We start from the raw sequence: 24,383 nt of genomic DNA on the forward strand, positions 1-24,383 counted from the left end.
ATTGTGTTTAGTTTTGTTTTAATCAAAGAAACAAACACCATTGGAAAGCACACTCTTCATCTTTCAGTGGGGTTTCGAGAGAGGCAGTGTGGTAGAGTGGCTACATGCAGTGGTCCCGGATTCAAATCCCAGTTCAAGTCCTTACCAGATGGGTTACTTTGGATAAGTTCAGTAACCGCTATATCTGCACTGTCCAATACAGTGGCCACTAGGCTGGCTAGGCAGCTACTAAACACCTGAAATGTGCCTAATATGATGAAGGAACTAAAATTTTTAAATTTTATTTAATTTTAATTAATGTTGATTAGCATTAACCATCAATATATTATCCAGTTATTGGAAAAGATTTAACTAGTTTTGGAAAAACTTAGATATGTGAATTTACTCTTTCAATTGTAAATTTTATAATATCTAAATATCAAACAAATGTTTGTGATAAAAATTTAGCATTCATATTGAAACGTGTTATAAATATAAATACACACTGGATTTTGAAGACTTGGTATGAAAAAAATGAAATATATTAATAATTTTTATAGTGATTACATGGCAAAATAAATCAGTTTGGATATACTGGATTAAATAAAATATATTATTAAAACTAATTTCATGTGTACAATTTTATTTTTACTTTTTAAAATATGTGTCCTAGAAATTTTAAAATTATATATGTGGCTTACATTAGATTTTAATTGGTCAGAGCTACTCTATATGTTTTAATATCTTCATCAATATATGAGAATAAAAATAACAATTTCCTCTAGTGGCTGTTGGGGCAATAAAAAGAGATAACTGTGTAACGTTCTTAGCAAAGTGCCCAGCAAATAGCTGGAAGTGCTCACTAAAGAACTGTTATTTTTGACACTGTTTTCATCTTTACTTTCTACAACTTATAAAGCAGAATTTTAAGATATTCTGTGGGTTATTAAATCAGTTTTCATAAAGTGCATGAGAGCAAAGAAGGCCACTGATTACACAGAGAAACCAAAACCAGGGAAGCTGATATTTACCAAATGGTTCTCTATTCTTTTCACATTATAGATTCCTCCTTTATATCATTATAATCCATAAGATATTCATTCATTCATCAAACCTTTTATTGGTTTGATAAAAGAAGAATCAAGATTCTGTAATTTTGAATTCTTAAGTTTCTCAGTGGTTACAAATCTGCAATAGAAAAATCTACTCACATCAGAAAACATTGAAATAACCTTTAAAATGACAAATAAGATACAGTCCATTCTTCATCTCTAAGTTAATAAATTCAGTTGTCCTTACTAAACTTAAAATACTCTTTCTCTCAAACACAAATACACACATCTAATTTTCTACTTTGCTTTATTATTGTAATGATTTCAAATTTTAAATATTACTTTTTAAGATTTTGCATTGTTTTTTCTTTGTTCCTTATCAGTCAATTTGGCATAATTTGGAGAACTGGAAAGCTGCAATATTCCTTTAATAAGCAATGAAAGGAAAACAAATAGAAGCTAAAGTTAAATTTCAAAAGACTGGCAATTAGTGGACAACACAAGAAAATCTCAAACAAATTTTTATGTTCTTTGAATAGTCTGTTTGTTTGAACAATCTATCAATCTGTTCAATGAGTATTACAATACTCTGCTAAATAAGCTAACCTTGAATTTCTACTTCCCCACATTCTATGAAACACAAACTAAGTTTCCTTTTAGCAGTTATATTATTTTTCCTAAAATAACTCTTTAAACTAATTTGTGAATTTCAACAAGACAATAAAAACATTGTTAACAGCTAAAACTGAGTTCTTACTAAGTTCCAGGCACTACTATAGGTCTTTTTACTTGTATTCATCGAATCCTTAAAAGAGCCCTATGAGATAGTATGGTAGGCAGAGCAATAGCCCCCCAAAGATATCCATGTCCTAATCCCCAGAACCTATGAATATGTCATATACATGGCAAGGGAAAATCAAGGCTGTAGAAAGAATTAAGGTTACCAGTCAGCTAACCTGAAAATGGGGAGAGGAGCCTGGATTTTCCAGGAGGGTCCAATGTAATCACAAGGGTCTTACATGTGAAAGAGGGAGGTAGAAGAGTCAGGGAAAGAATCAGAGAGATGTTTGAAGAGGCTACACCACTGGCTTTGAAGATGGAATAGGCCCACAAACCAAGCAATGTGGGCAGCCTCTAGAAGTTGGAAAAGACCAGAAAACAGATTCCTCCCTAGAGCCTCCTGAAAGGCATGCAGCTCTGCTAATTTTAGCCCAGTGAGATCTGTTGTAGATTTCTGACCTCCAGAAATGTCAGATAATAAATGTGTGTTGTTTTAACTATAAGATAACATGGATGTTGTTTAAAACTAAGTTTGTGGTAATTTGTTACAGCAGCAATAGGAGACTAGTACAGTTAGGTACCCTCATTACTCACATTTTATAGACAGAGAAGTCAATGCACACAGCATTTAAATAATTAACCCAGAGATCACACAGCCAGCAAGTGCTTAAGCGAGGGATTCAGACCTATGCACTCTTAACCCATGGCAACACAATGAAAATTAGAACTGGCATGTGGCATTTTCTCAGTGATTTCTTAGTATGATTGTTCTTCACTTTCTTCTTAGCGTCTATTCCTTCTCCAAGCCTCAACTCCACTGCCACTTCCCTATGGAAGTCTTTTCTGACTGCTTTGATCAGGTTGCATGTTCAAAGGATGAAATCTCAATGGAGAATGTAACTCTTATTGAAGCACTTATCACGATTACAATTTTATGTTTGTTTGCATTCTACGCCACCAAAGTGTAAGCACTGTGGGAGCAGGGCAGGGCTTCTCTATGGTCATCTGTGCCTGCCAAATGCAAGATGTACTTGTCTCTCAGTTATCCATTGAATTTATGACATTTAGATAATCTAAACACGACAAATGCACTAGGCGCATATTGAATTTGTTTGACTATGGTCTTAAAGAATAAAATACATTCCAGAAGAATAAAGTAGATTTGGGGAAATGAATTTCAAAAATCCTAAGCTTTAGACCCTAAGTAAATCGGCATCATGAAAAAATCTGAGAGGATGAAACAACTGTCCAAAAGAAACTTGTGGAAGCATGACAGAAATTCTGTCTTCATATTTGGTTGTTTTAATCATAATATTCAGTTTTCACAGGACATCATTATATTGAAACCTGCTGTTTCAGGATAAGCCTGAAACCCACTCTTCTAGAAAGCAAGGAAATAAACAAGAACAAAAACAAGCTTATCGGGGTTTATTGATTATGCTTTAAAAATTAAGAAACTTTTTTTGATCAGTGATTTGTTTGAGTCTATACTTTTTCTAGTCACTACTACTAAGTATTTCTATTTCTACTAAGTAATATATATATTTTAACCTTCATGCTATGGCCTCCCCCGAACAGTTATATCTACTGAGGATATAATGTTCAATTTTTTTTATGTATTTATCCACATCTTATTATCTATCTACATATAGTTGAATTTGCTCATTGTTTTTGGTGTACGTTTCTGTAATCACCCCCTCACACACACACTCACACACCTGATTTTCGGATTTTCTTTATCATTGTGTTGGTTTGACATTTGAAACTATTTTTAGATTTTGTATATTTTCCTTTGTTCCTTATCATTTCTTAATTTGGTACAATTTAGAAAACTAGAATGATGCAACATTATCTGGACGAGATGATACCAGATACAATTTGAGGTTAGTAAGCCTTTGCCTCAAAGATGCATTGCTAATTACTAGGCCTCTGATAACACTGAATTAATTCTTAAACCCATGGAGAAGCTATTCAATTCATTTGACCATTTTTTTGTGGTTTTGGGATTCAGCTCAAAACTGGATCACAAGAAAAGAATAACTGTCGAAGATTCTCTGTGCTTCAAGCTCCGTGTTATATCCATCTATGGCAGACCATTTAAACTCATACACTGTTACATGGGTTTCCTTTCCCAGGGGAATCTTGTATTAGGACACTGAAGATTCAACCTCACTAGTATGAAATTAAAACATTAACTCAGGATTTAGGGAATTTGGAAGTCATTTCTTCCTTATATATCTATTCAAAAAGATGAAACTGGGCAAAACTTGTTAAAATCCTTTTGATAATAGAGATTTATTAGATTAGAATATTTATTATAGGGATAAGAGAGATCGTGTTATTCCCTTTTAAGTAGTTCCCATAGGATATCCTTTTCTGGTCCTGATTTTATTCATAGGACACATACTTAAATGTATGTTCCAAAGATACGACGTTATTATTTCATAAATAATTCATTCCCATCATGTAGCTTCTTTTCCTAGCTCAGGTTCTCAGAGTACTAGAGCAGGAAGGAAGGATTATTGCCCCAGTGCTGCAAGAGGGACCCTTTTAGGGTGGATGTGGAACAAATACATAAAACCGTAATGTAAACGGCCTCCTGTATCGCTGAGTGAGTTACCCACTGGATAATGAATTCCCATGAGCACAGTGGCCTCCAGTGGGCCTCCAGTACTGTAGTGAGCCTGCCAACCTGAAAGACTCATTGTTGTATTAATACCAACTCATTTACTATGTGATTCTACGAAAGTAAATATTCTCCTGCTTCCAACAGACAAGACATTTAGCAAACTTGAAGTAATGAACCAGCATGTCCAGGTCACCTGGGCTTTTATTAAGTGACAGACTTGAAACTGACCTAGGTCTTCTAGCTCCAAATCTAAAACTCATTATTCAGTCATGACAGTCCTCGACCCACAGGTGAATAACAGGTGCCAGGGGAAAAATCTGAGTTCCTTTTGGATCTTGTTAGAGACAACAGCAAATACACTGCAAAGGTCAAAGTTAAAAAAAGAAGTTTCCCTTGTGGTTGAGACCACGTCATTCACCGGACCGGGGTCAGCGAACTTTTTCTGTAAATGGCCAGAGTGTAAGTGTTTCGGGCTCGGTGGGCTGTGTATGGTCTTGGTAATCTCCCTTGCACTCCCTCACAACCCCCATCTTCTCCTTCTCCTTTTGTTTTTTCTTTTGGTGATATGGGAATTCCCTTGCTCTGAAATCCTCTTCATAAGAAGTGCATGTCTTTGATTCACAGAAGAGATTTTTACCTCCCTGACTCACCACAAATTTAGGCTGTTATTTTTCTCCGTCTTTGAGCAAAATTAGAGACAAAGCCATATTTAGCTTGCTGTATACACTATATCCTTGACATTCCCAAATTTAACTTTTATGGTTTCCACTATTTCAGAGACATCCCCAAACACTCATGGAGTTTCAATGTTTTCACTTTTGAGTTGAGACCTGTGAATCTGGTGTGTGGAAGCGGGTCGTAGAGCTGCAGAGAGACCAGTAGCTGGCCTGGCTTGACTTCTTGTCCTCTCACCTCTGCCCTCCTACATGGGTACAGATAAGCACTCCTTTTGGTGGTGGGGAGAAAAAGCCTTAGAAAGCTAGCTTCTGGGGTTAGCAATGAGTAAATGTCTTAAGAAATTATAGACATTAACCAAAAATTAGTAGATCTGCATAAATTAGATTAGACAGTGTCTGAGACCTTTAACAAAATATGCTATAAAGAAATAAAAAAAATTCATAGAAAGGTTTCTGTTAATTCTCCCATCAGAGAAAAAGTTTTTGAGTGAGAGATAAATTAGAGCTTTGAAGGAATTTCTTCATTTTTCCCTGTTGAACTTGACTGTATTTTAATAGGCCATTGAAATACTCTCAGATGGTAGGATTCCTGTGTCCCTTGTAAATGCCAAGGGCCTTCAATAGTTAATTTTGATGTTTAACAAGCCTATCCACTTTGGACTACATAGCCAAACTACAATCATGACAGCCCAAAGCTCATCTCTGCACGAAGACTCAGAAATTGGATTACAGAAATGAGACCTTTTGGTACCATCTCCCATAATGAAGTCTTGAGGGCCAAAGCCTTCTGAAGGGTATCGACATTCAAACCCTTCTATTTCTCTTGGCAGCTTTCTCCATCCTTAACTTACTCCTGGATATTTCAATTAAGAGTTAAGTGAGTAGCTTTCCCAACTGAGCTTCTTATATTAATGTCAACTGCTTAAAAATGCCAAATACTCAACCGAGAATGTGTTCCCTTCCTGTCTGTAAAAGGCCTTCTGCTGGACTGCTGGGGCAAAAAGCAGACAGAAATCCTGCCTCTCTGGAGTTTCCCATCTACCAGTGAGAAAAGAAAAATACATGAATGGTAAAGTAAATAAACAATTAGAAGTTTAATTAAATAGTTCAAGATATGTTAGAAGGCAGCCCATGATTAACTATCAAATGGATTTACACACTACTGAGAGAGAGGTCATCTATTCACTCATCAATCATTTATTGGTATTTACACTGGGCCAGGCTTTATTCCTCCTTATACAGGTTTTTGAAACTTCAGATTCATACATTCAACTTCCTACTGGACATCTCCATGTATAAACCCAATAAGCATTTCAAACTCAACATCTTTATATTGAACTTAGATACTTTCTCCCAACCTTCTTCTCCTGTAGTCTTCCCTACCTAAATGGCAACTTGGTCCTTCTGGATGTTCAGGATGTAGGAGGCACAGTCAACCCTGACTTCTTCTTTTTGTCACACTTTATATTCGATTGATAAGCAAAACTTGTTGGTTCTATTACTGAAATATATCCAGAATCCAATCACTTCTTGCAACCTTGACAAAAACCATCCAGGTCTTTTGCTGGGATTATTGCAATAGCTTCCTGATTAATGGTCTCCCTGCTTTGACCCTTGACCCTCTGCAGCCATAGATCATGTTACTCCTGCTTAACACCCTCCAAATTAATGAGTGTATAGTTAATACAGGACTTACTATTCACCAGGCACTGTTCTAAGCTCTTTGCAAGTATTAACTTACTGAATTCTCACAGTAACCTTACACGGTAGGTACTGTTGCTCTCTGCATTTTTTCAATGAAGAAATGAAGTCACAGGAGGACAAGTCGTTTGTCAAGATCACACAGCTAGTGAGTGGCAGAGATGAGACTCAAACCTGACATTCTGGTTCCACAGTCCATGCTCTTAAACTCTGCACCTGCTCCCTGCAATGTTTCCTTTCTCACTCTTGGAAAAAGCTCAAGTCTTCATGACAGCTGTGAAGCCTTACACGATGTGTCCCCCATAAACTTCCCTGGCCTCACCTTCCACTGTTGTATCCTTGGCTCACCCAGTCACACTGGCCTCCTCACTGTTCCTCAGACACCCCAGCTTCTTCTCATATTACGGCTTTTCACCTTGGCTGGTCCTTCTGCCTAAGAAAGTGGTATGGCTCACTCTACCTCCTGCAGGTCTTTCCTCAAATGTCACTTTTTCAGTTATTGCGTCCCTGGTCACATTATTGAACATCTTAGCAACTTATCTAGGGACTGTTCGAGGCACTTAAAGTGTCCTTTATTACACCCACAAAACAGCTCTAGATTGGTGGAATTGCTATCCCCATTAGGTGAGGAAAAAGGGACACAGAGAGGTTAAACAGCATGCCCAAGGTCACACAGCTGACAAGTGATAAAGTCAGAGTCAGGATTCCAACTTCAATGCTCTGGTTTCAGAATCTGTGAGCTTATTAAAAAAAAAAAAATATATATATATATGTATACACACACACACACACATACACACACATATGAAAATCAATATACAAAACTTGGTGACTAATGGGCAATGGGAAGATGAGAAAACAAAACAAAACAAAACAAAGCTTGTACAGAAGCTTAGAGCCAGAGTGAAAAAATGGTTAGCAAGTATAAGAACATCAGGTGGAAGGAGAGGAGGTGGTGAGTTTAGACTATCATCTTCCTGAGCCAGGTTTCTCATAGTGTCACCTAAGGTACTCTGTCAGAATCACTTGGGGGTGCTTGCTCCAAGTACAGATTCCCAGACCTTCTCATATACAGACTTTGGGTCCAGGAGCTCAAGGATCTGCATGAATAAAAACTCCTAGGTGATGTGAAACACGCAAAATTTTCAAACCACCATCTTGGGAGACAGAAAATATTTGCATTGATTTAACTTTGTACACTAAGCATCACAAGCCTAATATAGCATTTTCATAACAACGAGATCTGCAAAATGTACTATCACCTAAAACTTTGCAACTTAGGGCAGAAATCTTTGATGGTTTTGTCCATTGATGGATTCCAAGCACCTGGAACAGTACTTGGCCCATATTGGGACTGCAATAAATAATTGTGGAATGTGTGAACTTTGGAGTAACCCAGAGGAAATTTTCAAGATACACAATGACTCTGTATGAGCACATTTTACTCTGAGTGGTTCAAGATTTCCATCAGACTTCTTATAAAAATTCATTTTATCAGTTTCGCTGTTATTTTCTCAGGAGTGTGAACAGAGTGGAAAGTTCATGGCTTTTGGAATCATTGATCTAAGTGTGATTTGAATGCTGGCATTTAGTAGCTGTGTGATGTTAACAAGATATTCAACCTTTCTGAACCTGTTTCCTTCATCAGTCAATTCTTCATCACCTCATTTAGAGTCCATAAAATTTCTACAAAAATCAAAAGGATCCTTGAAAAAATAAGAAATTATCATCAGGTGATTTTCAAAAACAAATTCTCAGTTATTTGGAAATATAATTTTTTTTTTGCAAATTTCTAGTTGTGAAATCTTATAGCCTAATTAGTAAAAGGGACATGAAAATCAACCACATTGTATATTGATAAATTAAAATAAAAAAATAAATAAATTAAAAAAAAATTATTTGAAGAAAAGGAACGAATGACTGATACATGGAACAAAACAAATGAATCTCAAACAGGCTGCGTAAAAGAATCCATCCATATACAAAAAGTACCTACTGTGAGCTTCCATTTGTACCAAGCTCAAAAGCAGGCAAATCTACTTCATGCTGATCAGAATCAGAACTGTGGTCACTGGAAAGGGAGGGAATTGATTGTAAAGAGGCATGAGAGAACTTTCTGGGTTGATGAAATATCCTGTTATCTTGATTCTTGATGGGATAAATCTACATGGGTGTATACAATTATAAACACTCAAACTTAAAAAAAAAAGAAAAGAAAAGAAAAAAATGACTGATTAATCACTAAATGTCATGAACACACAAAGCTATAGAATGTGTTAATATTATTAACAAGAGTTCAACTTGGAAAACAAAGGTCTCTTTGACCTTTGAACTATCTCAAATTCTTTTAAACTTAATTTGTGAAAATTTATGGGAACAATGAGCATAAAATTATTCTTCCCTAGTGCTTCCTCTTAGTGATAATTATAGCCTATACTTCAAGAACAATATTGCTTTTTGAAAATCAGGTATTGATTTGTTGAGGAAGTTGGCATAGAATGTTATAGCTTAGTAGTCTGTCACTCAGAGGCACAGTCTAAGCCAAATGACTTTCATTTAAAAACTTTTAGTGTAACAGGTATTTTCCATTCATTATTTACTAAATCCTTGATATCTGAACATTGAAATCTAAGAGAAAAAAGTCGATCGTGCTGAAGCCACCCAGAGTTCGATGCCTCCTCAATTTTGGAAACTTTAGAACACCATCTATTTCCTAAGAGGGAATTTCAGTGACTAAGCAGAAAAACCTAAAGTAAGGAAAAACTCTATCCTCTACTTTATTCTTGCTGATCAAACAGATGCACAAAAAAAAAACGGAGCAACATTGTCTATTATCATTAAAGCCCAGACTAAAGTGTAATTTGACATGTGGCAAGAAACAGCTTTCCAATTAAGACATCTTGCGCTCCACAAAATTCTCAATACTTTATACTGATTTAATGCCTAAGTTAATCATTTGGGGAAGACATTTCTGTTGCAGAGTCAGAAATAAAAGCGCCAGATACCCTGAAGTTAGAAATCTAACCACCAGCATCTACACAACTTGATTGGTTACACGTGACATAAAATTTGAGGCTCTTCTTTCAAATTAGAATTTAAAACAAAATCCACTTAATTGCACCAAACTGAAAAGATTTCTCCTTTTCTGCATGAAAGTTAATAACAACACACAAAATGTTAGACAAAAGAGAATTTCTAATAGACTGATAAACTACAGCTTTTCATGACAGATCTAAAAGGAAAAAAATCTACTCTTTGAATCATACAAATAATTCTGAAAACCTGCTCTTTGAATAATACAAATTTTCCCCAAACAGTACAGCAGAGTAGTAAACTCTAGGTCACACATTTCTTTATCTACAGCTGAACACCAAAAAAACCCTAAATTGCAACCTCTCTATAATAACGGTTCCATCAACGGCGGTGGCTTTGCCACGGATACCATACCATTATGATGAGGGTTCTGGGTCTGTTCATTTCATTGTCACTTTCCAGAGGCAAAATTTCATGGGATGGTTCCTCCTGGCGTCGTCTACAAATGTGTGGACAGCTCCTCTGGACCACAGAGCGAAAAGCTTGAAGCAGAACAATGCTGGCAGTGCAGCCCATCCCTGCATCCTGGAGCCTACAAAATAACTTCTATGTTGATGCTATGTTTGAAAAACAGTGGCTCCTTGTCCCTGAAAACAGCCTACACTGCAGCTGCAGCCGGCTCACTCTCCAATCACTTCCTTGAGTTCTGATCATCTGATCACGGCCAAATAGCTTGGATGCAGAGATGGGAAAGATTTGATCCACAGAAACTGAACACACTCAGGAATATTTAGAGCATTTCGCCTAGAGAGTATTTCTCAATTCATTTTCAAGAGCATGCTTCCTGTTCATTACAATGACTGTCTTCCATTCCTGGTTCAGAGGTCTGAATAAATAAATCTTTCCTTCTCAGACACACAAATAAATCACTTTTCCAAATTAAACAATTGAAAATCTGACTTCATACTGACATTTTTTTCAAGGGCAAATGAGCATCTTATTGAGTGAAAATGATTGTTTTTTTTAAATGCAAACATTTCCTCAAGGAAATTTTGCTGTACACTTCATTAAGTGATTGGGGTTTTACTTTTCATAGTTCATAAGTTCCAGAAATAAAATTGGCTCATCTGAAACACAGAGTACACTAAATCAAGATTTACAAAAGTATGCACGCGTTAACCAAACCCATGTGACAGCCACCAGTGTTCCCCTGTGATTTCCCTTCAATAGTATGGTTGTTCTGTTCCCACACATGCAATTCTGCAGCCTAATACATTTTTATATTTACATAGGCAGCTTGCAGGGCTGTAAATATCTCTCTTGCTGAGGTCAGTCAGTGAGCTCTGCCAAGCTGACCTCTTAGAAAAAGCAGCTGTAAAGCATTTTAACATCTTATCAATAAGAATTCAAGGCTTCAGGAAGGACTCTGAGGTCTTTGGTAGTTAAGAGTCTAATATTCCCTGACTCTTTTGAGACTAGTCACTTAGGAGGGAATAAGAGAGAAATGCTTAGAAATCACGTGAGCCATCTGGAATGGCCTCAAGATCTAATGGTATACTGAAAGGAACAGGACAGCAGGGGATTGCTTACACTCAAAATAACTCCTGGAAAATGGATTTTGCTTATAAATGAGGAAAATATGAAATTCCCAATAGAATCTTCAATGTTGGGATCTTTCTGCCAAGCTAATTCTTACAGTATAACTCCCGGAGATTAAAAAAAAAAAGTGTGCTTTTTGTTTCTGGGCTCCTTGGTGTGCAGGGTGCTGCAGGAAGTTCGGGGAAGGTTTGTTTTGCTGTAAGGTGTGGCCACCCCAGCCCCAGTAAAGTTGCTTTTGCAGAAGCATGTGGCATAATGCTCAGTTAGACATTAATTGCTCAGAAATCTGTCACAACACAGCAACTTTTTAATTGGTATGTTTGCCAGAGAAGTGAAACATGTTTCTTTTTCCTTTCTTTTAAGAGGTACTGGCTGCCAGTAGTTTTTCATCTCTCTCTGTTTTGAGCAAACATATTTTAGTGCTGCTGGAAAAAGAAGAAAAAAATGCTAATGGTGCTGGCAAGTCCCCTAACTCCCTCTGGACCTTTGTCAGAGTGCCCGGGTGCTAATCTAAACCATTTTTACTCCAAACAACTAGGGCATTTATTGAAGAGAGGCTACAATTTAGCCTGTCTGGCTTGTGTTTATTGAATATCTATATAGATAGTGGTGTCCACCAGAGACAAAATACAGAGTGGGCCTCCACTATGAATGGGTCTTTCCAAATATGATTGTTCCTCCAGGCTCCCTGTATGTCAATTCCCACCCCCGAACCCCCATCCACTCCCATACCCCATGAGGTATCACTCCCCAGTCACCTCCTTAGGTTCTGAACATCTGCTCATGACTGCAGAGCTTGAATGCAGCCAGTTGCTAATGGAAATGCTTAAACGCTCCACCAAGTCTAGTTGGAACCTGGAGAGGGAAGACAGATACCTCAGCCACACCATGGGCTTGGCAGGGAAGACACACTCCACATCCCAAACTCCTTTCTAGCCACCTCTCTCTAAAATTGGCTAACCTCTGGGGTGGCTTTTGGAGTCAGATGTTTTGGCAGATCCCAATGTCTTTAGGGAAACAAATGAGATGCTTTCTAGCTATCAGAGTCCTGTTTTCTTTGATCCATTCTTTGCCTCTGAGGAATTCACCCCTATTATTGATGTGCTGCTGAGGGACTTTCAGTGCAATCTCTCTCTCCCTTTCTCCCTCTTTTAGTCTCTATTATCAAATTAAGGGAATGTCCAAGGACTTGTTTCTTTGGAATTCAATACACACCACAGTTGCCCAATGGAAAAGAAACAAAAAAGATGAAAATCAGGAAATAAGAGTTGGACATGTTCAACTCTTATGATGTTGGCTAAAATGTTTGCCAACATTTTCTCATGACAAATTTCAAATATGCAGCAAACTTACAAGAAAGGGGTTGAGTTCTCAGCTCTAAGTTTTAAGTAGCAAATTAAGCTAGGGGTGGGATGAGGTGGGGGAGGAGATAGAAATCCACCCAAAGAGATATAGCCATGTTTTCCTGCATATTTAGCATACTTGATACGTAGGAAATGTTAAAGATGAGGTATAAACTCTTCAGCAGGTATCTTCTATTTTCATTTGAACTAGTAATAAAATTAATCATTAATTTGGCCTCTAAACCTCCAATGTGCATGAATTCATTAACATATAACTTTCAGACACTCTCCTTTGCTCTCTTGCCTGCCTCCTTTCCCTAGCTGGGTCTTATTTCATGATTCAATAAGATATTTACTAAATTTAAAATGCTAGAAGCAAGATTTTTAACTTATTGTCCTAGATGAGAAAAAACGTGACTAACAATTTGTAAGGCTAAATTTTTCAAAGAAGTGTTGGGAACTAGATTTCCTTCTGAGTTATTAAATATCCATTCAATTATATTAAATGTTATTTAATACATATATAAATTCATTCAGCATTTACAAAACATTAAATTCACGTATAGTGAAGAACTTTCTTGTCTCTAGGCAGAGATAGCCATACTATGCAGATATGGAGTAGCCTTAGTGATCACAGGAAATGACAGGAAGGGTGGAGGAAGATGTTATTGACAAGTTAAGGTATACCAGGGAGAAAGATAATTGCAGGAAGAAAACAGTAAGAAGGAAGAAGATAAAAAAGAAGGTAGAAGGAATGAAGGAACAGAAGTAAAAACCACGGCTAAAATATCCCTGAGTACTGAGCTGGGAGGGCTATTGCTCCTGTCTCAGGAGACTACTTACTAGCTGTAGGCTGCTCCTCTCTTTTTGACAAATCCTGACAAATAAATTTAGTTCGCAGACCAGTGTTCTAAAATTTTTTGGCATGAAAATTATTTGGCACAAGATGTAGATATTTCCACCACTGGGATAATACATCCAAAGATTTTTTTTACAATGGGCTAGGAAATACATATTTAATTTAAATAAATAATGCCTGTTGAAAGTGTTGTACTTTCCCAGCTTTGTTAAATTATGTAAGAGTTATATATCTAAATCTATATATCTAATCTATCTTGAGATATCTAAATCTATCTTGACCGTGTTGAACTGGACTACACTTGCACATGTTGGAGGTGAAGTCCATGATCTACTCCCCCACCCAGACCTGTTGCATCTGAATCTTCTCCTGGTGCATAATGCTGACCTACCTGGATGGGGTAAGGCTTTCTGCCATCTTCTATAAGGTGTCAAGTACACTGAAACCTACTGCTGATAACAAAAGGTTGTCTTGTAAAAACGAAGAAGAGCTTAGATAAAATAAATGAGAAATTAAGCCTAATGAGATCAGCCTTAAGCACTTTTTGGATACCCCTGATACTGCAATGCTTGGTTTCACTGCTTCCTATACTCTGAGTGCCTGGTTACTATTTCAAGAGCATAACAGTCATGACTAGAACTTATTTGTGGAGAGAAATTTATGGAAAGACTGAGATTTTGAGAGTAGAAGACTGTTAGAAACTGAATTGTGTCCTCCCCCAATTCACACATTGATGCTCTGACCCCCTATGAGGAGATAGGGCCTTTAAGGAGGTAATTAAGGTTAAATGAGGCCATAGGGTGGGGCCCTATTCACTAGGACTGGTGTCCTTATAAGAGGAAGAAACACCAGATACCTCTCTCTCTTTCCATGTGTGCAGGAGGAGGAGGCCTTGTGAGGACACAGTGAGGAGACAGCCATCCACAAGACAGCAACAGAGGCTTCATCAGAAACCAACCCTAATGGCACCTTGCTCTTGAACTTCCAGCCTCCAAACCATGAGAAAATAAATTTCTGTTGTTGAAACCATCCAGTCTGTGGTATTTTATTAGGGCAGCCCAAGAAGGCTAATACAAAGACGTTGCATGTGAAAACCATATTCTAACAATGAAGCTTCAGGTGAATGTCACCGCGATCTCCCCAGGGCGCATTAAGCCCACCTGCCTCCCTGCTTCCAAGCCCAAAGGCTCAGGAGTTACTTGAGAAGTTGCTTCTAGCTGCATCTGCAGGCCCTCTGGCCATCAGAACGTGGTTTTACCATATTTGGCATCTGGAGGCCCTGACTTCTAGTTCAAAATGGGGAATGGAGCACATTTGTTTACCTCCCTTCTTCCCAAAGTCCAAGCAAAAATTACAAAAAAAGCAGTTTAAAAGGGAATATATTGACTACAATAATGAGGAAGGGGGATGGGGAGAGGGCTTCCTCCAGAGACGAAAATTTTTGAGTATTTCTAAAAGATGAAAAGCAAATGGGATCACCTTGATCAATAACCAAAAATAAAGGATTTAGACACAACTTCCACGCACAGCAGGAAGATGCAGCAGATGGGAGCCATTGCTCTGGACAGCGCCCAGGAGGGGCTCTAAGCTTGAGGAAGTAGGTGCTGGATGTGAGACTGTGCCCCTATCCTCAACCAATTCACACACTGATGCTCTGACTCCCTAACACCAGAGCATCTGACAGGGGCTCTCTGAAGAAGGGTCACTGCTTCCAGAATACCTAGCATGGGTCTCTGCACTTCACAGAAGCTCCTCATTATTTTGGCTTTGGCCAGTGGGGGCAGGGGCATGTGTCGAGCCTGGCTGCCAGCCTGGCCCCCACATCCTGAAATGAAGACTGCAATTGGCACAGTGGTCCACCTATGTGCTTGCCCATCACTTGTCAGTCTGATCACATGAGTGAGGGGCCTCAAATGTTCTTTCTCTCCATTTCCCGAGTCAGAAGGTGGAGCACTTTGACTACCCAAACTAAAGTGATCTTTTTTTATAATTGGGTTCATTCATAGAGAAACTGACAGTCTACGAAGTCAATGTACAGTGAGCAGCAAGCTTCCAGACTAACTGGATCCTAGTCCTGATGGCAGCCTGGTAGAAGAAGAGGTGGCCAGCAAGACACAGTGGGAAAGCTCACAATGAGCTTGGGAGTCAGACAGACTTGTGCTGCAATCAAAGCTCTGTCACGTATAAGCTGTGTTTTTGAGCAAGTCACTCAACCTCTCTGAACCTCAATAGTATCCGCTGTATAACAGGGATAATCCTTTACATTCAGGGTATTCGTGGGAGGAGTAGCTGAAAAGACCAATGTACAGCCTGGCCCATGATAATCATGCTGTGAGCAAGCGTGATGCTACCTCTGTTGATGATAATAATGGAGGCTTCGTCTCTTCTCTCTTAGCCTCCAGGTTCAGCTTAAACATGGTACTGCCCTGGAGAAACCTCCTGACAGGCTATGCCTCGCAGCCCTGAACCTCAGTGCTTATCACTGTAGGTTTGCTTCTTCACACAAGAGTTGTGATTACATTCAAATTGATTTAATTTTTATGTGTCCCCCTTTCTATAAGACATAGGATTGTGTTTACTTCATTCACTACACATCCTGTGCCCACATTGTAGTAGGTGCTCAATAAATAATGATAATAATGACATTACTGAGAAAGCAAGCCCCTACAGAGCACTTACCATGGGCCAGGGACAGTTCTAATTCAATATTTACACAAATTGATTCATTTACATCTCCCCCATGAGGTAGTGCTAAGATCACCCTCATTTTACAGTTGAGGAAACTGAGGCACAGAGAAGTTGTCACTTCCTCATAGAACCACTGCTAGTAAGGGGCAGAACCAGAATCTGAATTGAGTCAGTCTGGTTCCATACTCTCAGCTTATAACTAATTCTGAATGTCAATCTGTACCAAGTGAACCTTGTGTCGTCCAAAGATAGATTTACACCAGAAAAGTCTTTGGCATAAACAGGATATAGTGAGGCAACCCCGGAAAATCCCTTTCGAAAGCTTGTCTGTCCCTCACAGGAAATTAGTGATTTTTCCTTGGGTGACAGTTTCAGAAGTCAGCTAGCAGTCTTAGCCAATTGTTTTGGGGTGATGATTTAAATTGCATTTTGATGAAAACTTAAATGTAATAAATCTGGAAAAAGAATTTTTAAAAAAATGTGTTTACTGTGTGAAGGGTTCATTGGCAGAAATGACTCAACTATAAAAACTGGCTGTCACAGCAGTTGTTTGGAATATAGAAGTGTGATTGGCTCCCTTTGTAAGTCCTTGTTGCCCTGACATGACATAACATGTTCGTTAACACCAAAATGTTCCTAGAAAGGAAACTACTTTGGGTCCAACCAGAATGAGGCCACCACCCCAGGACACACTGTGACCCTGGACATGGCTTTCCAGGCTCAAAGAGGAAGGCCTGCTGCCACTCGCTCCTGAATCTGTTGGAGGCTTACCTGGGGCTGTGGAGAGTGGCTGATAGCCTGGACGTGGTGCTGCTGCAGGAGGAACCAGCTGCCTGCCTTCCTGAGCTAGTGTGAGGATCTGGGGTGACCATCGAGTTGGTGGGAGCTCAATACTTGCACCGTCTTTGTGACTTCCTTCTCCACCCCAAGTGGTATTCTCTGCAGAGTCATGCAATAGGGAAAAACCTGGTGTCCAAGGGGGTAGGAAACTTCCATCTGCTGTTTAAGCTGTCACACAGCCTTCATTTACATGGGAGCACAATAATGATTTTTGAAATGAATGAATCAATCAGTGGGAATAAAAATCACATCACCATCATCATCACCATCGCCATCATCACCAACCTATTAGTCATTTTCCAGAGCCTCAGCAATTGTTTCCAAGCAAAAGTGACCCAAAGGAAAAGAACCCCCGTAGATTAACGGCGACTAGGGATTTTGCCCCAAATCAAGTAAACTAGGTCATGGGATTTGGCCATTTTCCAGGGCAGGGATTACAGAGAATCTTTTTCCTTGTCTATTTCCAGATGGGTAAGTGCCCTCAGGTCTGAATTCAATTAAATGGTCAGGAGGGAGTTAATCAGAGCCTTCTTTGCTGAACGGTGGAAAACCCAACCCAGTGCAGACATCCTCCCTGAGGCCACTCGCCCTTTATAAACTTGCATCTTTGCCTCTCCTAGTGCTATTTCCATCGAAATCTGTTTTGATAGGAACCATGACCTCTTTTTCCACATCTGTGACTTGTAGCGTTCTTTACTTTCAGTTTCTCTCTCCTCATTTTCACTTAATTACAGTGGCCTCCTCTTTACGGGCATCTTTCCCATGTGCTGACATTTATCGAGCTGTACAATTAATCGCTTTGGAAACAAGCACACTGTTCTTTCGTTTTAAAAATACAGGTTCTCTTGGCAGGTCTTCCTTTATCTTCATTTTCCTACCTTTGGCATTGGTGGAGCTCAAAAGCAGATTATTCTTTTGTTGGTACATTTAGACACGTCAGAAAATTATCCTTCATTGCTCTCTAAGTCAGCTTGCTGCCGAGTGCACGGATAATTTAAATGTTCCATTAATATCATGCTTTACATTTCTCTATTGTCTATGTTTGATCGAACTCTTCTCAACTCATAATAACTTTTTCTTATTCTTCATAGAAGGTAGTATAGCGTAGCAGTTAGGCAAAGCATCAGGGAGCAGATTGCCAAAATTTACATCCCTGTTGAGCCCTGTTGCGACTTTGAGCAAAATTTTTGACTAGTTTTCTCATTTGTTAAATGAATAAGTATTCGTGAGGATCCATGTCAATAGTACCAGACATATAGTAAGGATTCAAAACATACTAGTTATTACTAGAGAAGAGAAGATCTAAGGACTTCCAGACATTGCTTGTTTCCCCCCACCGCCTCCATGAGCGGGTTTTATTTTTTTTATTTATTTTATTTTATTTTTTATCTCCTGACTCTTCCTTGCTCAGGGACACACAATGTTCCCTGGATGATGGGGGATGGGGGTATTGGACATGCCTCCTCTGTGCTTTGAAGTTAGTTTCCATGGTAACATGACACAAGTGCCATAACCCCTTCCCAAACCTTCTCCATGAGAAAACAAATTTGAAATACTATAACAATATCTCACTTATCCTGAGGCCATTCATTTTGCAGCCTCAACCATTCTAATCACAGCCAAGTCTTGGAAAGGAATAGAAACAACTTCTGCAGAGCCAGAAAGAGATGACCCATGATTTGTTCTATGAAACTTAAGGGAGTGGCTTAGAGAAGAGGTCCTCATACTGTCAGCGTTTACACCTTTACCTTACACAGGATTCTAAACAGCTTGGTGAGCTGAGCTTGCAATGGCTTTAGGTCAGAAATGACATAATTCTGACCTGCCCTGGACCAGTGGAAATAGGGAGCAACCGAAGGATGACCCTGCTGAAGGCAGGTATGCTGACCACTTCTTCAAGGGGCTGTGGTGGGCCTACCACCACTCAGCCACCCCATGGGCCTGAGGCTGTGCACCTGGAGCAGGACCGAGTGCACATTATGCCACTGGTACCCAGGAAGTGATTCAGAGCAATGAACATGAGCTTTGGAGTTGAAGAGACCTGAGTCTGAATCCTAGTTGAGTTATTTTGTAACATCACTAATTCTCTGAGCCTTACTCTCCTCAATTGTACAATGATACTAAACAGAACACTGATGCAGAGTTGTTGTAACAAAGGCACTTAGTATAAAACACTGGCATAAACAGTGGATGTTACCATTCTTTCACCATTACCATTAAATAACTATTTTTATTATTATCCATGTTATTCTAAGTGCCAAAGAGGGTAACTGTCCTGCAAGTCAAGCCTCAAAGCCAATGCAGTCATGTGTAAACAGCAGAACAAGAGAGAGCCTTGGCCCTAGAAGGGGGCAAGGTCAGGAGTGAGGTAAGCCAGGAAGTGTCCTCGGCTCCTCCTTACCAGCTAGTAGGCCCAGGGTGCGGAGCTGATCATACTAACTTAAAGGTATGAGCCACCCATAAAAGGAAGGGACAGACGATAGACAGTCTGACAAAAATAAACACATAGAAGAAGTCAGTATCCACGGTATCTGGGACTAATCCACATTGGGGGCAGTAAACACTGTAAGGGTGGACATATGTTCTAGCCCAGTACATACTAAGTGTCCACAACAATGGCACTGATGCAACCTAGAAAGTCAAATTATGTCCAATGACCAAAGTTTAAGGAGAGAGAAATCTGTGAAATGTTCTCAATAAAATTTCCACTGATGACAGCTTATAATTTTGAAAAGTTCAGTGATTAAATTGGGAAAATTATGTTATTTTCAAAAGTTAGCTGTGTGAAAAATATTCTCAGATGATACTGGATAAATGAGCCATTAACTGTACTTTCAGTACTTGTTCTGTTTTATTTTCTATGTTCATTTTTTTCCTCCCTGAATTGTGGCAGGAATTAACCACCCACATTCCAAGTTAAATCTAGTTTACAATAACAATGGATTGCTTTCTAAACATGAAAATGGCAATCTGTTAAATCATTTCCAAATGTTCTTTCCAATTCAATTCCAGAGATGAAAAGGATGGTAACAACTTGAGCATATCTCAACTTTACAGTCTTCATTCTTCACCAGGGCTCAGGGGAGCAGCACGAGGTATGTCAGGGCTGGTGCAAAGCGCCCAGCAAGAGCCTTTTGAAAGGAAATGAGGACAAACCAGGGTTTAAACCCAGCAGGAATAGGAGGGGCAGGGCTACATTCAAAAGACTAACTTGATAAGATAATATTCAGCTTCTCTTTAAAACCTCAACCAAAGGATGTGGATTCTTAGTTTTGTTCGTATTATTTCCATTAGATGCTACTTAACAAATAAAGCCACTGCAGTTCCTCAAGAGGACCGTGCAGCCTGCATCCCTGCGTGATGTGGTGGGAAATGTAGTGGATGAGGTTTGGTCTGTGACACTAACTATAACTTCAGACACGTTCTGCCACCTCTTTCTCTGGATCCAAGTTTGCTTGTCCATAAAATTAGAGGGTTAGAGCAGATGATCTCAGGTTCGTTCCAGGTCTAGGATCCAACAGCTTTACCTAAGCACGAGATTCAGAGAGAATACAAGTGACTGATTTCTGGACTTGTGGTAGGGTAGAAGATAGAAGGGGTTGTTGCTGGCACATGCCACATCCTCCATACCAATGGTTTTAAAAAGGCTATAGTGAATATCCCGAGCAGCATTGCAAAAGAGCTGGGAGCATTCTGAAGAGTTGGGGGAAGAGGAAAGAATTGGACCAAATCCCCTTCTTTAACTTGGAGATGGAGTCAATACCAAATCAGAAGCCTGTGGGCCTTTATCCTATCTGCTCCCTCCCCAGCTCAGCCCCTTGGCTAGAGCAATCGCTCCAGTTAGCTCTAATGTGTAGACAGATGACCATGGAGCAGATTGATGGAAGGTATAATAAAAAGACACAATTGGTCCCTCTCTGGAGGTATGATCGTTTTGCTGTCCCACATATCTGAATTTGCCATTTTCTGGATTTGTGACTTCTGGGCAAATGAACATTTGAGCTTTGTTTTCATGTTGATGAAATGGAGATAATAATAGTATATTTTCTTATGTGATGAGGAGTAAATGAGATAATCTAAAAGAAGCATGTAACACAGTGCCTGGGACACAGGAGGAACCCAATAAAAGAGAAGTTCTACTATTTGTGAGCTCAACTCAGGAACCTCCATAATTCACAGCCACTCACCAAGTGACTCAGCTGTGCCTTTCATCGCAGCGTGGCCTTACCTGTCATGGAAAACAGAAAACCTCCTGCAGTGGGAGAAAGTTCTGGGATTCCAGAATTTTAGAATAGAAGAATACAAGACAGAATGCAGCCTGCTCATGTTTACCCTTTAGGCAAAGCATGGTTATCCTGTTTTCTATTCAAGCACAGAAATGAGCATAAGAAAGACTCACATTTCATAATGAAAGGGAACTGATTTTGACTACAAACCATATACCTCTCCTGTTCCCTACCCCTAGCCCACTCTGTCCCCCACCCAATAAGGACACATGGCAGACCTGCCATTAGAAGGCAAAGCTGCAGTTCAAATGGGGATTTTCTCTAGGACTGCTGGCTTATGTGTGGGTGTGATCCCAGCCACCATGCTGGTGTTTCTACCTTGAAAATCCCTTCAACCTGGCCATCCACAAAATTTCCCAAATTTGACTGCATGTGCTCTTAGGTCTTTAAACATATACATGTGATCAGGATATGATCCTGTTACATTTCTCAAAGGGAATGCAAAATATCTTAATGCAATCTTAATAAAGGTCTAATCCTCATACAACATAGGGATGGAGAGAACAAATTTCCTCTGAACATGCTTTGGCTTTTAGAACAGTCTATCACCACATGTTTATAAATAAAAATAGTGACATTTAAGATCACTTTGTAATTCGTTTAATATATAAGATTTATTTTTAAGAGAATGGCTTATCAGTTTATATTATGACCACCTCTGTAGAAGCTCAAGGTGATATAAGCTTAAAAATAAAGTGTAACCTTGTTGTCAGAGGCAGTATATGTACTCAGGAGGAGGACTTGGGGAAAAAATCAGCCTGGATTTGAAAGTCAGGTCTGTCTCTTCCTAGCTTAGTAATCTGCAGTAAGTCACTTAACTCCTCTCCACCTTCACACCTACCTCGGGGCCTTTCCTGAGAATTAAGTTAGATAATCATGTAAAAGGCTTAGCATGGTGCCAGGCAGCACTAAAAGATCAATAAGCGCCAACTACTATTACTGCCTCCAAAAAGTTGGAACCACTGTCATACAGAAAGGCTCCACCTCTGTATACTCTTACAAGTATTAGACATCAGATGCAGAGCTCACTACAATATGCCCACAACAAAGATTCTAGTTTCCAGCAGCTTCTGTCTCAATACGGCTTAACATATAATCATCATTGATAACATTTGTTGAGAGTTTCCTGGGAAGAGGTCACTGGTACACATCCAGCATTGGCAGACCAGATCTTCCTCTCCAATGTCTGTTTCAGTGCTTATGTTATGTCAGTCTTCTGTAACTCTCGCTCTAGTTTACAAAGCAAATTGATACACACACAAATTTGTGTTAGTTATCTGTTGCTGAATAACACAGTACCCCAAATCTTAGTGGCTTTCAACAAAAATATTTATTATGTCACAGTCCCTGTATGTCAGGAATTTGTGAGTGGCCTAGATGTGTAGTTTTGGTGCAATGTGTCTCCTGAGGTTTCAGACAAGATGTCGACTAGCCCCACTGTCATCTGAAGCTGCAAATCCTCTCCCAGGGTTCACTCACATGGCTGGCAAGTTGGTGGGGGCAGCTGGCAGACCCGAGTTCCTCAGCAGGTGGATTTCTCCACAGGGCTGCTTGAGCATCCTGGTGACATGGCAGCTGGCTTCTTCTAGATCCAGTGATCCAAAATAGTAAGGTGGAACCTACAATGTCTTTTATGACCTAGACTAAGTTACATACTATTATTTCTGCATTATCCTATTGTTTACACAGATTAGCCCAATTCGGAGTGGGAAGGAAACACACAGGGCATGAATACAAAGAAGGAAATCACTGAGGCTCCCCTTGGAGACAGTCTCACTACACACACACTCACACATCCACACACACACACACGAACTATACATGTAAGAAGCATCTTTAATAAATCAGCTGTCAACAAATATGATGCATTTGACAAACACAGAGCATCTATTATCTATTACTTGGCAATAATTCACAGAAAGGTCTCTTTTAATTCTTTCTAGATTTTGGACAACTTGGCTAATTTTATAAAACCTTTTGGTATTCTAGCATTGAAAGGATGTCACATAACATAGGTATCTGCAGTAGCTTGCTTCTACTCCTTCATCATGACACAGAGCCAAGGAGAGCCACTCAGTGCAACTGAGCCAAGGAGATGGTCAGCAACAGCTGGAGTGAATGGTCTGAAAAAGCATGGTTCACTGTGCGGATCTCAGTAAATTCCTGTGTTTTCAGGATGTGGAGTGTGACAGAGATGTGGCATGTCAACAGCTATTTTGCAACACTGCCAAAAGGTGAGATCATTTCGTATTGATTTGCAGATATGGTCCCAGATTTCTACCTATTTCATTCGAGGGCTGATCTCTGCACCACTGACAGACTGGACAGGATGTTGTGTGATCAGAGGGGAGCACTGGCATGCTACCTTTAGTTAGGAGAGGCAGTGAACAATGGTGCATTGATGAACAACGTGTGGGGAACAGTGAATCTCAGTAAATTCTCTGGTTTTCAGGGTGTGAAAAGTGATCATTGCAGCCTTTTTAACTTTTTCGGTTTCCTTGAGAAAGAGGTGTTGTGTCAACTTGAAGAATTTTTAATATGTATTGTCCACACTCGTGGCCATAAACTTGCTTTGGCATAAAAAGGACACTATTGATGCTCAAACTTCAATTTTTACAAAAACCCAGTCTGTTTAGGTGACCTTCTGCATGGCATCCTAGGCGTTCTAGTCAGTTACACAATTGATACCATTTGCTTCATTGAAATAGATTGTGGGGTAATTTTAATCAACTAGTAAGTTGTCCAAAATAAATGATTTGGCCATTACTTGGCCTAATCATTTTTCATTCAATAAAAATCTCGCTCAGGTCTTTTGCACCAAACCACTCAAGTCTTCCAGCCCTAAAAATACAATTCTAAGTCCCCTGCACACTCCAGCAAGTTCTTTATCTCTCTCCTCCTTTCTCACAGCCACATG

General features: G+C 39.3%; 1 protein-coding gene across 2 annotated transcripts in view; it reads right to left on the minus strand.

The window, feature by feature from the left end:
• DOCK10 (dedicator of cytokinesis 10) overlaps positions 1-24,383 on the minus strand; it is a 263,202-nt gene that overhangs the window by 189,352 nt on the left and 49,467 nt on the right. The window contains exon 1 of one of the 2 annotated variants that reach the window (XM_063115054.1): positions 10,266-10,427. The exons of the other annotated variant lie outside the window; for it this stretch is intronic. Within the exon in view, the coding sequence (XP_062971124.1) occupies positions 10,266-10,427 (162 nt within the window). Of the gene's footprint in view, positions 1-10,265; positions 10,428-24,383 lie in introns of those variants that run through there. 2 annotated transcript variants of the gene reach the window in all.

The sequence above is a fragment of the Cynocephalus volans genome, chromosome 1 (genome assembly GCF_027409185.1).
Source record: "Cynocephalus volans isolate mCynVol1 chromosome 1, mCynVol1.pri, whole genome shotgun sequence".
In the NCBI taxonomy this organism is placed as follows: domain Eukaryota; kingdom Metazoa; phylum Chordata; class Mammalia; order Dermoptera; family Cynocephalidae; genus Cynocephalus; species Cynocephalus volans.